The 13,677-nt window shown below is 43.4% G+C and overlaps 1 protein-coding gene across 2 annotated transcripts in view; it reads right to left on the reverse strand.

The window, feature by feature from the left end:
- Positions 1 to 13,677, reverse strand: part of LOC149316427 (choline transporter-like protein 5) — a 231,355-nt gene that overhangs the window by 86,500 nt on the left and 131,178 nt on the right. For both annotated transcript variants that reach the window (XM_089515462.1, XM_089515463.1), the window contains exon 2: positions 5,879 to 5,927. In XM_089515462.1, coding sequence (XP_089371588.1) covers positions 5,879 to 5,927 — 49 coding nt within the window. The remainder of the gene's footprint in view (positions 1 to 5,878; positions 5,928 to 13,677) is intronic.

The raw sequence follows: 13,677 nt of genomic DNA on the forward strand, positions 1-13,677 counted from the left end.
GAGTATGCTCTAAATATTGGAGGAGAAATATCACACTGTTCTAGTGTCAGGCTGTGATTGCTTTCTGGTGAAATTAAAAGAGCAAGGAGGCTTATCACATGGCTATATATTGCAAGGGGAATAACTATGGCAAGTCTTGGAACCAATTTTCTGACCTTTTGGGCACCTCAAAGACTGCCATAAATGCTACAAAGAATCCCCCAAATTGCTGGATTTCTAGTTAAGAAAATCGGGTATTCTTTATGTGCAGGGAGGCCTTGAGACCTATTTTAAAGATAAACTGCCATTCCTGGAAGTTGCTCAGCTGTTTTTGTTATTAAAAGAATGATCCAGGGGAGTCAGGGGCTATATTCTGCCCTTCAGCTGCCCTTTGTCTAGCCCTGCTGCATATGAAGGCTATACTGAATCTGATTTAAGGCTATACTGATTTAAAGGTATACTGACTCTGAATCCTGAGATTCAGCACAGCCATCATTGGAGATTGACAGCAAGCAAGTCTGTTGGTTTTGAACACTTCTTGTAGCTTTTTGGAATCATTTGGTGAGCCATATCAAGAAACAGGGTGCTGGACAAGTTCAGAATTTGGAAAAGATCTTTTTTTGGACTATGGCTCCTCAAATCCCCTACCCATAATGCTGGTGGGAGTTTTTGTGAATTGTAATCCTAAAGTAACTTTTCCAAGCTTTGGTCTATGTGGACCTTTGGTGTCATCAAGCGTTTCCCTTTTGATATTATGGGGGTATAGAATGCCACTAAGACAACATACATCAGGGCAGTATTAATGTGAAGTTTACATGTACCATCACATACCAAGAGACCTCATATCGACAAGCAATTTATTTCTTTAAAATTTATTTCTTTAAAACCTGCTCCATCCTGGAGACTAGACAATGCTTACATCACTTAAAAACAACCTAACTTAATGTCATGCTGTAAAACCTGTCATATTAAAGGCTACAGTTAAACAAGCTTACCGCACAGCCCCTAGGGATGGGCTCGGTGCAGAATGATTCTGAACAGTTCCTGAAAATCTCAGTTCCTCTGAGAAAGATCAGGGACGGAATGGGAACTTCCAGTGGCAGTGTTCTAACATGCGATAAAATGCATCCTTTGCCCCATTCTGTTCCCATCTCGCTTCCTTTTGTTCTGAGCTGAGCCCGGCCCTAGGGGCTGTGCAGTAAGAATCATAGAATTGGAAGAAACCACAAGGGCCACCCAGTCCAACCCCCTGCCATGCAGGAACACAGAATCAAAGCACTCTTGACCCCACCCTTCCTTAACACTAACAGTGAGGATAGATATTGGGAAACTGATCAGGTTTCCATTTTACAAATTTTCACTCCAGGTGGATTTTTGTGTTGCCTGTAGGCATGATGCATATGACAAACTCTAGACAATTTTCATCTTGCTTTACATCTGACTTTTAAAAATTAATTGGCAGTCTGTATTACATCTTATGACACATTCTGCAACTGTACTCGTATCTTTTGCCTGACACTAAATTTCCCTGATACTAAAAAGACTGTAAATGTCATTCATAGGAAAGTGACTTTCTATCACTGCCTTTGGCTTGTTCTGATAAACTTTCTTATAGCAGAGTTGTGCTTGCCCCACCTAACACAAATGATTAGACCATCTAGAAATGCATAGGCTCAATTAACAGAATTCATATGCTGCATAGGAACTGGGAATGACAGCACACACTTCACTGAACAACCACATGTGAATATCTACTAGGAAGGAAGATGGAACAGGAACATATGCAGCAATTGCATCCACTTCCTCACCACAGGTAGTCAGAAAGGTCGCCAGAATCATCCACTTAAAAATTTAGTGCAGGTGTTTGGCTATATATTTTCTATATGTTTATTTTAGGAACTGGTATTAACTAATAGAACACATTTCTATCTCCACCCTGCATCCTTAAGCAAACACAAGAACTAATAGGCTTACTGTGGCGGGTTACAGACGAGCAGGGGAAGACGTCTTGAAGGTGTCTTCCCCTGAATACGGAGCCTCCAGACCACCCGCCCCGGGGGCGTGGCTAAGGTGGATGGGGCTTCCACACTGGGAGTAGTGAAGACGCCTCACCTGGGGCCATTTCTTACCCGCAGCTTCCATACCGCCGCCTCGCAGGACGCTGCAAAGAGAGAGGCAGCTTCCGCACGGGCGGCCAAAAACGCGGCTTTTTTTCTTTTGCCGGCTGGCGGATGCGCGGATGCGCAGCTGCGGCGGTCAGCACCGGCGGCAGAAAGCGTATGTGCACATTTAAAGTGCCCAGGCCCCTTTAAACTTTTCCCCCCGCCCTACCCAAGAACAAAGGTGGCCTCCTGCCAGCTGGTGATCAGCTGGTGTTGGCATCCTTGTCCGCTTGCACGTTGCCAGTGTCACCAGCATCATGGATGCCTCCTCTCCTTTGGTCCCCGCGCTCTTGCTGAATCTGCAATGCACAGCCACAGCTGTCGCCGCTGCCACCGCTGTCCCCTTGCCATCCCCCATCACCTCCCTTGTACATATGTAAATATTTAAAGTTTTTGCGTTTTTTTATTGTTAGGTGAAAGTGGAGCAGGAATGTGTGTAGGGGTTCACTTTAAATTCCAAACTTTCCACAATTCTAGCAGCGCATGCGTACATGTTGCTCTAGGGTTAGGGTTACGAGCATTAAAATAGAGTGCAGCTGTGCTGCAGCTTCCACATCTGCATGGCATCTGACACTCTAATTAGAGCCTCGATGCAAACTGCGCATGTTCCAGGACCCCAACTCATTATGCGACGCAGCTGACTCAGAGCCTTTAAATGGGCAACTTAAATTTGTGGCATGACAATTGTGGCGTACAGGTGCAGCAGCTTACAGACGGAGATGAGCAGTTGCGCAGTGTATAGAAAAGAAGTGGAAAAAAGCAGCACCTTTTTAATGCCGCTTCTTCCCGCTTGGGGCGTGCAGGCCGCGCGTTCATGGTGGCATTCAGGTAAGGGCTGTCTAAAGGCTATACCTTCATGACGTCATGAGCACACCCCTTTTTGCCCGTCTGTAATCCGCCTGTGTCAGTGATAGGGTTAAGGTCTAAAATACAATGCCATTTTCTTTTATTTGCTTTCCCTTTTAATGTTCTTTATTTGGATTCTTATTGCAAGCCATTTATAAATAAAATAAAGGAAACACACTTTTGTTTCAACAAAGTACTGTATCATTATCCATGGGGGGGGGGGGTAAGGAAAAAACCCTAGCAGTAATTATATCTGCCTATCTTAGCAGTCAACAAAATACCTTCTTCAACAGCAAGAGAACTAAAAATTGGGATCAATGTTTAGAATAAGTACTGTATTAGTTATTATTTATCACAGGACATCACTCCCACGCTATAAAATGAGATTTAAAAATGTCCCAGATACAACCTTCCTTTTTTTATAAAGAAGAAAGTGACGGAGGGGGGGGGGGGGAATAGAAGAAAACTGAAAAGGAAGCCATGAATCCTATGTATTTATTGCACAGAGAGGAATTTGTAGCTACTAAGGGGGAAAATGCCTCACCTTACTGCATTTCTCCCTAAAGCATTTTAAAATACACCGAGTTTATATGATCTAGTGGTTGTGTAGTAGCCACCATAAGGAATATACTCTGGGCCACAAGCTGCCCAATTTAAATAGATGCATCATCTGCAGCTATTGTCATGGTAACTATACATTTCTATTAGAGTGTCATAGTGCAAAGCAGGGGGCTAAAATCAGAAGATGACTTGTTATGCTGCCAATAAACTGCAACACAGCATGTGGGCTCTGAAAGATACCAAATCTCTTCAGTTGCCATTAAACTTAATATAAATTTTGCCTCTAGTCAGGACTTCGGGATAAAGTGCAGTGCTTGTAATACTTCTCTTCTGCCTTCCCAGCTTCAAAGCTTTTCAACTCTTTAGAGCCATTATATATCATTAGGGTGAAAATAAAGTCAAGTCTGATTGCATAGTACCTAATTTTGCCACTCTTGGTCCAAGATGTTAGGTTCAATGGACAATGAAGGCATTCACAAATGATGCTTAGGACACATGATGAAGTGTCTAATGTGCTTTTCCTTTTGATGTGCTAGTTTGATTAGTGATGTATTAGTGATGGATTGCCATTTTAACCCATATGATGGTTCTGAGAAATGCAAAGATGTAACTAGAATGATTGCATGGATGTACATTTCCTGTTTTATGATAGTGAACAGACATCTTGTTTCCATAGAAAAACACAGCATTCAGACTCTGTTTCTGGGAATACAGCAATTCTTATATTTAAAAAAACCCATGTACAAGAATAGTTTAAAATATCATTCTTGAAATATATATATGGTGAGTTGGTACGTTAGCTTCATAAAGATGTCATCATACTGATAAAAGTATGGAGAACAAAACATATGAAGAAAGTTTGGAGAAGTGAGGCACATTCAGCTTGGCAAAGAGAAGACTATGGGGTGGCATGACTACATTTTTTAAAATACTTCAAGGGCTGACATAGGGAGAAGCGGGCTGACCTGGTTTCTGCTGTCCCATAGGGTGAGACCAGGTCTAATTGTTTTATTTTACAAGACAGCAGATATTGGTTGAATATTAAAAGGAACTTCTTGACAGTAAGAGTGGTTTGGTAATGGAACCAATTGCCTAGAGAAGTGGTGGGATCTCCTTTTCTAGATGTCTTCAAAAAGAGGTTGGATAGCTACCTGCTGGGGAAGCTTTAGCATTTAGCATTGAACAGAGAATTCGACTTAATGGCTGATAAGGTCCTTTCCAACTCTATGAGTCTATGATTCTAATTCACTTATGAAATCATTCTTTAGTTATGCAAAACTACATAATCATTTACTCAAAAATGAGACTTTATAGGGAAAAACACTCTACTGTGAACTTGTTGGATGAGCAACAAGAAGAAGACTGGAAGATTATTGGTCCAAAACACACTGCTGAAACAATCCAGTTTGAGACGGCTTTAACTGCCCTGACTTAATGCTAAGGAATTCTGGGAACTGTAGTTTTGTGAGACTTTTCTGTCAGAAAGCTCTGGTGCCACAATAAACTACAATTCTCAGGATTATTTTTGGAGTGTGTTTTGGACCTATGATTTGATTTGGTATGCCTGCACCTGCATCTACTGACAGAATCCAAGTGGTACATAGCTACATTTTTCTATTAGCAGTAATTAAATCACATTGGAATTTTTGGATGCATCAGCAATTCACTTTCCTTCCTGCTATAGTATCTTCTTTTATAAATCCATTCCCTTGTTCAGCTGTACAATCTAAATAAATATTTATAAGCAATTAATCCCTGATCTCTGTGCTGAAATAAATGAAATCATTGCCAGAATTCTTCACCTTCTAACTGTAGCATTCCAGAAATCTTCCCTGGGATGTGCAGTTGTAACTAGCATGTTACAACTAGAATATCAAAAAGAGGCAGTGATATTCTCTAAACTGTTGGTTTAGAGACTTCCAAAGCACAAAAAACTGTCCATCTTTGGTTGGGACACCAATGCATCTTCCCTTCCTGGGGAGGGCAGATTTGGCCAGTGACTGCTCTAATACACTCTATGTGGGACTGCCTGTGAAAAATATTCAGAAGCCAGAGTTAATGGAACATGCAGTAGCCACATGGTTGACTAGCGCATGCTTCAGAAACGAAAAATCACCAGTACTGTGACAACTGCATGTTTATTTTTTCAATCTATTGTCCATCACTTTGAAGGCCTTAGGTAGCTAGGAGGTGATAAACAAATGCTTTAATAAGAAAAATAAATAAAAAGATGACAATATCTAGGGACAAAAATTCAATTAAATACATTTTCCCCTTTTGTTCTCAGAAAAACAGTGTAAGAGTTCTAAATACTAAATTAAAATATTTACCTGTTATGAATAGGTCCGCTGAATTTTGGGTCAAATTTCCTTGGTTCACCTGCATTTAAAATAAAATAATATAAATAGAATAAAGAAGAATAGTTTGCAACCAGTTTATCTTAAACTAATCCTCATAGAGAACATTAATAATATGCTGCATAATCTGATGCACGGAATTGCTTTTATAATATAGGGTTTCACTACTCCGCTTATCAGTTTCACTGCTGCACTTAAGGGGTAAATTTGTGTTTCATTTGCGAGGTTGTCAAAACCCAGCTGGAGAAAGCCATCTGAAAGTATTTGGATTAAAGTTAAAGGACCAAGCCATAGAGTCAGAGGCAAAGGACATAATGTGCATTTTTATACTACCCAATTATAGCACTGTGATTCCGCTCTGACTCTCCTCATTTCATCCTATGAGATTCTAGCATTTGCAGTTTAGAGAGGAGCATTAAGAATTCTGAGCCGGAGATCTCCAGTGTCTCAACAAAACTACAAATTCCAGAATTCCATAGGATGTTATACAGTATGTCTTTCAAAATGCAATCATAATGCTATAATTGCATAACGTGAAAGGATTCAAAACGACCTTACCTCTCAGGCAAAGCCCCTGTAAAAGCTACAGTCCTAATACACCACATGGCAAGTATACCCAGAACTGAAGGTCTCTGGTTCTAGTTCTGGTTCTGGCATCTCCTGATGCATACTTAGCTCCCAACCTATTTTAACTATTTGCTGTAAATACCATTGGAACTATAACAGACCTTCACAATGTTGTGCCCTGCTGATCTGCTTGGCTGCAACCAATGGAGGCATTAGTGGAGCCAGGACTTACAGGGACAAAGCTTGCAATATTTTGCTTAGCAGATACTGTGACATCATCTGACACTTCCCTGTCCTCTCTGAGTGCATTAGCAATCACCACCATACTTGGAAGGCAAACGGGTTTTCCCAGACACAATGTATTGTTATGACCTTTCCCTGTTTTAATCCAAAGTATTTGGGAATGGCTTATACAGTGAAGAGGATTCATTAGCTTTATGAAAGACCAGATGTTGATGTTGATGAATAATTATCATTTTTGGAGTCTCCTTGGGGTTGGTGGTAAATGGAATTATAATGACAAGGGCCATTACAGCAAAAGTTACCACTGCTCCATTTGCTACACCTCTCTTCACTACCAACCAGCATGGTCACTGGAATAATTAGAATTGCAGTTTAGAACATCCAGGGAGAACCGGGATAAGATGGACTATCTCATATTTATTTAAGATTCAAAGATATAGCTTTGCTCATCTTTGTTAGTTAATTATTATTTCATTCATCTTATTTAGTTAGCTTTATGCTTTCCATCTGGAAAAAAAAAAAGCTCCCTGAACTCCTAAAACAAAGAACATGGCCCCTGCTCTCAATCTGTATTTACAAATGTAAGCCCAAAAGATGTTATACAAAAAGAAAACCAAGAGGAGGAGAAGGAAATTATATTGATAAGCAATCTCAGGCATCTAAGGCACCAAATCTTAAGGTTCTGACATTTTTACAGTAACTAGGTTCCCTGAATGGAAGTATTACTGGGATAAGAGGAACCAAATGCAGCTGGTCTCTTAACAGGAAGGATTCTTAGCTCTCCCTCTCCTGCTGCTAGGGTGGAGTTCAGAAACCATGTCCATGATGTTGTAAGAACCCTCTTTTTCCTAGACAGATTTGGTTGTAGTTAGAATGTTAGTTCCCAATCCAAGGGGAAAGGTGCCTCCCAGTACATGTGTGTATATGTATGTCTTGTAAGAAAAAGAGAGGCTGAGGAGAAGGAGCTATCTGAGGCTGTAGAGCATGGGTAGGCAACCCCCGGCCCGCGGGCCGCATCCGGCCCGCCGAGGCAGCAGGACTGACCCCAGCCTGGTCCTGCCGCCGATTGCCGCAGGCGGTACCACGGCACCACCGCCGAGGAGGGCGAGCCACAGACAGTGCGCTGCTGCCGCCGCCCGCAGCTTCATGTAGCCCTGCACACGCCTGCAGGGCCACGCACAGGGCTAAATAGGAGGAATTTCTCCTCTTGGGGCTGTCTGGCCAATAGCTGCTGGCAGGGGGCGGGCTGTTGCAGCTCCAGCTTGCCCCCATTGGCCAGCCAGCCTCAAGAGGAAGAGCTCCTCTTCTAGCAGGGAAGGAAGGGGGCGGGGGTCCTCCTCCTCCTTCCCATCCTTCCGTTCCCACAGCTGCCAGGCAGCCGCAGGCAGGGAAGGAAGGGAAGGAAGGGGGTGGGGGAAGAGGAGGAGGAAGAGAAGGAGGAGGGAGGAAGGAAGGAGCAAGAGGAGGAGGGAGGAAGGAAGGAAGGAAGGAAGGAAGGAAGGAAGGAAGGAAGGAAAGAGCAGGAGGAGGGAGGGAGGGAGGGAGGGAGGGAGGGAGGGAGGGAGGCGGAGGAGGAAGAGGAGGAGGAGGGAGGAAGGAAGGAAGGACGAGGAAGAAGGAGGAGGAGGAGGAGGAGGGAGGGAGGAAGGAAGGAGCAGGAGGAGGAGGAGGAGGACTTCCGCGGGCTCCTTCTCAGCCCATGCAGCCCCAGGCCTCCCTCCGGAGAGAGAGGCCTGGGGCTGCAAGGGCCATGGAGGAGCCCAGGAGGCGGCCTGCCCAAGCCCTTCCCTTCAGCCGAAAGGGCCTCTTGGAGCCCTTTCGCCCGAAGGGAAGAGCTGAAGGGAAGGGCCTGGGACGGGTGCCCAAGCCCTTCCCTTCGGCCTCCCTCCCCTTCGGCTGAAAGGGCCCCTTGGAGCCCTTTCGGCCGAAGGGAAGAGCCGAATGGAAGGGCCTGGGATGGGTGCCCAAGCCCTTCCCTTCGGCCTCCCTCCCTTCGGCCGAAAGGGCCTCTTGGAGCCCATTCAGCCGAAGGAAGGGACCGAGAAGGAGAGGGCAGGCACACGCCTCCTCCTTCCCGCAGGGCTTCGGCAGACCTGAGGTGTCCTTCGGAGGACACCTCAGGCCTGGCAAAGCCCTGAGGAAAGGAGCAGGGGCCGCGCGCCTGTTGCTCCTGCCCCTCATGGGCCCTTACTGGTCCCTAGCTGTCTCTGAGAGGCAGCTGGTGGCCAAGGAAGGGCAGGAGGAGCAGGCGCGCGCCTGTCACCTCCTCTCCCAATTCCCCCCCCCACTTCTAGCTGTCTCTAGACAGCTGGAGGTTGGGAAAGGGAGCAGAGAAAGCCACGCCCCCCGGAAGGTGGAAGCTCCGCCCATGGCATGCAGCTCTGCCCCCGGAGGGTGGAAGCTCCACCTCCGGCATGCGGCCCCACCCCCAGAGGGTGGAAGCTCCCCGCCCCGCTTCAGCCCCCCAGTTGTCTGAGGGACAGCAACCCGGCCCCCAGCTCAAAAAGGTTGCCTACCCCTGCTGTAGAGCCATGAAAGGGGAGACATATATATATTAATACAGGGGTAGGCAACCTTATTGAGCCGGGGGCCGGGTTGCTGTCCCTCAGACAACTGGGGGGCCGAAGCCAAAAAATAAATAATTAAATATTTTTTTAAAAAAAAAATTAAATATATAAATAAACCAGGGCAAATGTAGGACAAAATTTTCAAATGGAAGACACTTTTTTAAAAAAATGGAGGACACGCGAAAAAATTTGCTGATTTTTTTTAAAAATGTTAATATAAATGCATGTTTCTGAGGCTTCTATAGACAATTGCCCCACAAAGGCCCCAGCGGCAATCGGCGGCAGGACTGGGCTGGGGCCGGTCCCAAGGCCTCGCCGGGCCGCATCCGGCCCGTGGGCCGCAGGTTGCCTACCCCTGTATTAATAGAACAAAGTGCAATCACTCTCATTAAATTAATTTGATCAAATCACTTTTATAGGCTTATATGTCTGTTTTTCAATTTTTCTGTCTTATCTTCAAAAGCAAATGACTGGAATTTGAGTGCTCTTCATTATATAAATTATTTAAGTGTTGGTTACAATATGACATTTTTGTTCTTCTAAAAAATTTCAATAAAAAACACAATGACATTTTTTTAAAAAAATTAAGCTTATTTCTGATGTCCTACAGACCGGAAGCCTGGTAAATTATGAGTTAGTTGAATATTAACAAAACCATCAAATAAACAAAACCCGCAGTCAATTGGTTTAAAAAGAATGTTAGCACAAGCGTTTGATGCAAACTAAAAGGAAAATATAGTGAGCCTTTGATATCCACTAGGGTTTGGTTCTAGAACTCCTTGTGGATACCAGAATCCATGGATGCTCTAGTCACATTAAATACAACGGTGTAGTGAAATGGTGTCTCTTATATAAAATAGCAAAATCAAAGTTTGCTTTTTGGAATATATATCTTTTTGGAAAACTGTATTTTCAAACTGTGGGTGGTTCAATCCACTGATAAAGAAATCATGGATACAGATGGCTGACTATGGGCCAGAACAGATGGCCCCCATCAGGGCAGCTTGGAGCTGCCCCATTTAGGCTGCATCAGGGCTATGACAGACATTCATGTGGCCCCAATCCAGCCAGCTTCTGCCCCAAATAGGAGCAGAATAAATCTGCTCTTATTGGGGGGGGGGGGGGGGGGAGCTGCCACTTTGTCTCTAGATCCAGTTTTTTGCCAGGTCTGGGGACACTGCCCCTGTATGCCCCGGATCGGTGCCGCAGCTGCTGCACTGCTGTGGCATCGACCCGCACCTCAAAAGAAACTGCTCTGAGCAGCTTCCTGGAAGGGGCATCAGATGCCATGATGATGCCCCTTCTGGCCAGCGCCATTTAGGCACTGCATGCCACAGACGCCATCATGGTGCATGCCATATGGATGAGGTGCATGCCATGATGGCAGCCAAGAGGCAGAACTAGGGCTGGGTGTGTGTGGATGCTCAGTCCTAGTTCAGCCCTACTCTGCAGTCAGGTTGGCACAAAGTGTCAGTGTGTACTCCCTCTAAGCTGCTAAATTAGTAAGATTTAACTCTGCAGCACATCAGTAAGAGCTCATAGCCTTATTATAGAAGACATGTTTAAACATGCAGAAAGTCTCAGATTTAATCTCTAGCATCTCAGGCTAAAAAAAATTGGAATAGTAGACTGTTACAGCCATTGGCTGGATTCACCAGTGGTCTGAGCAGCATTCCAGTTCCATGGAGAAGAACTGTGAGTACACTAGTCTATCTGTTCATAAGAACCAGACTTGGTCCTGAAGTTATATGTCACGTTGGTTAAACTGACATTTCATAGATAAGTGTTATACACCTTACAAAGTGGAGGTAGGGGATTTCCAGAGGTGCGTAGGTTACATCTGCTGCCACCACCCCAGGATTTTAAACATTGTTCTCACCCATTCAATGTACCCACACTTCCATCATCATCATCATCATCATCATCTACGACGGTTGCATGTGGTTTTGAAAATTTCCCTCCATATGCCTAGGTCAGAGGGGTGAAAATGGTGCAAAATTGCCAGTTCTTTGGATGCAAAAAGGAAGTATGTGGGGCGCATGTGAATCAGAGGGTTGTTGAGGGGAGAACAGGGGAGGACTAGCAAGGCCATGGGCTGCAATATGTTCACTTCTGTTATTTAGGAATGTGGCCAAATTATGAACTACACACCTGCAGTATTGAAAACAACTATATATTCATAGCTTAATTCGGAATATACTGTATGCATAAATGGCGAGAGATGCTATAAAGAAAAAGTAGTCATCATTTAGTTTCAAATGACTATTCTATAGCAGTTCTGCACAAAACAGTATTTTGAAAACCAGCTATTGTTACAAAGTGTATCACGGGTGTGTCTTAATGAGTCAAAAGGATTTATTTCTCCAAAGACAGATGCAAGATTTTGCTGCAAAATCTGAAGAAACAGTGATGGAAACATGTGGAACTGTTCTTTCATTTGTCTTAAAATAATCACGCTTTACCAATATATCTCTTCAGTGCAGGCTCATAAGAAGAGAGAGAAAAAACACATTAAGCATTGCAGTCTTGAATTTCTAACTACTTTTCTCTCAAAATATCCACTGAACATCTTAATTGCAAATGTTAAAATGAAATAAGATGCTCCATTCACAGCCTTGCATCCCCATACCCTGTAAAAATAATTTCGCACCACATAATTTGCAGCTCTGTCTAGATTTCAATGAAGATGAGATGTGATTTGGCTAAAACAGATTTTCAATATGACTGAAGACAGTTTTGAAAAACAATAATTATGTGAAAAGTTAGGAACAAACATTAAGAATAATTTCCTTACTTTTAAAACGCATTTCAAACTATGGCCTTTATTTCTGGTAATTGAAATCAACATGAACTTCAGTATGCTTTTCTTACATTGTAAGAAACAACTACTCCAACACAGATAATAATATACAGTACCCATTCTTAAAACACTTTTGAAGACTATTCAGGACACCCTTATCCATGATCTCAGAACATGACATACAGTGCAAAAAGCATACAAAGGGCTATTGTAGCCCCTTGCAGACTGAAAGAAAAAAGCTGATAGCATAAACCTTGACTAAATCTCCTTCATCAGATGCATGGAGTGAAGTGCCTATGGACAGACATTTATATCTATGAATGAGTGGGGGGGGGGGGTGTCTGTGTCTGTGTGTGTGAATAGTAAAAGAAATTCAAAACTTGTTGGTATGATGAGGTGACAAGTTCAGTTTTAATTATGGTGTTTAGGGAACAAAGTTGGGAGGAAGGATGTTGCCTAAAGCCAAGATAAGTAAATCACCTTATGAAGAATAGAAGGAGTTCTTGAAATGTAGTATGATAATGGCTGGGAACCAGAACGGAGTTGAAATAAAATGGAGAGGAGAGCCCTCATGTCATGTAGTCCAACAGGAATCCATTACCTCTGTTTAACCCTGTATCAAAGGACTGGAGTTTGTGGATATATCCCAGTTCTGCTATTTTTCTTTCCACTCTCCCCTTAAAGATTTTTTGTTCATGGACTACTGTTCCGAAGTCCAAGACAGAATGTCCAGGAAGACTGAGGTGTTCTGCAACTGGTTTTTGTGTATTCCCATTCTTAATGTCCAATGTATATCCATTTATCCTCTGGTGCATAGAGTAGCCTGTTTGCCCAACAATGAAGGCCACTGTTGAAAACAGGATGGCATATATAACATTAAAGGATGAGTAAGTAAGAGTATCTCTAACATTGTGAGTGATGTCATTACATCCTGTGATGATGCTTCCTAAGTAGTTATGTGGGAATAGTTGGCATCTGGGTTTGTGGCAAGGTCTTTTACCGATCACCCCATTCTACATTTGTGGCAGGCCTTTACTTCCTGCAAACATTCTCCTAGTCCCAAATAGTTAATGACCTTCAGAAGGGCACACAACATGGATGGGGAGATGGATACAATACCTTGCTATGAACTGAGATACCATTTTGGCTTTAGGCAACATCTTCCTCTGAACTTTGTCCCTTAACAACCAACAGTAAAACTGAACTTCTCGCCTCATCACCATATCTATGTCTCGCATTTATATTACTGTTCACACACACATTTACACATACACCTCATTCAGGAGCACAAATGTCTGTTCATATGCATGCCACACACTTGATAAAGTACACTCGGTCCCCAAAAGCTTATGGTACAAAACTCTTTCAGTTTGACTCAAAGGTGCTACGATATTCCCCTTTGCAAACTGATCCAGACTAACTTGGCTATGTCTGAATGCAAAAAGCAAGACAACATACCAGTGCCTACCCTCCAACATTTCACAGATGAAAACAGGGACAAATGTGGCCAAACAACATCAGTGTGGTCAAAATGGCAAAAGTTATTAATGAGGAAAAAGAGACGAACTAGGAAAGGTTGCTGAAATTTGCTTATG

The sequence above is a fragment of the Sceloporus occidentalis genome, unplaced genomic scaffold (genome assembly GCF_023333645.1).
Source record: "Sceloporus occidentalis isolate IW3139 unplaced genomic scaffold, rSceOcc1.0.p SCAF_3, whole genome shotgun sequence".
Lineage (NCBI taxonomy): Eukaryota > Metazoa > Chordata > Lepidosauria > Squamata > Phrynosomatidae > Sceloporus > Sceloporus occidentalis.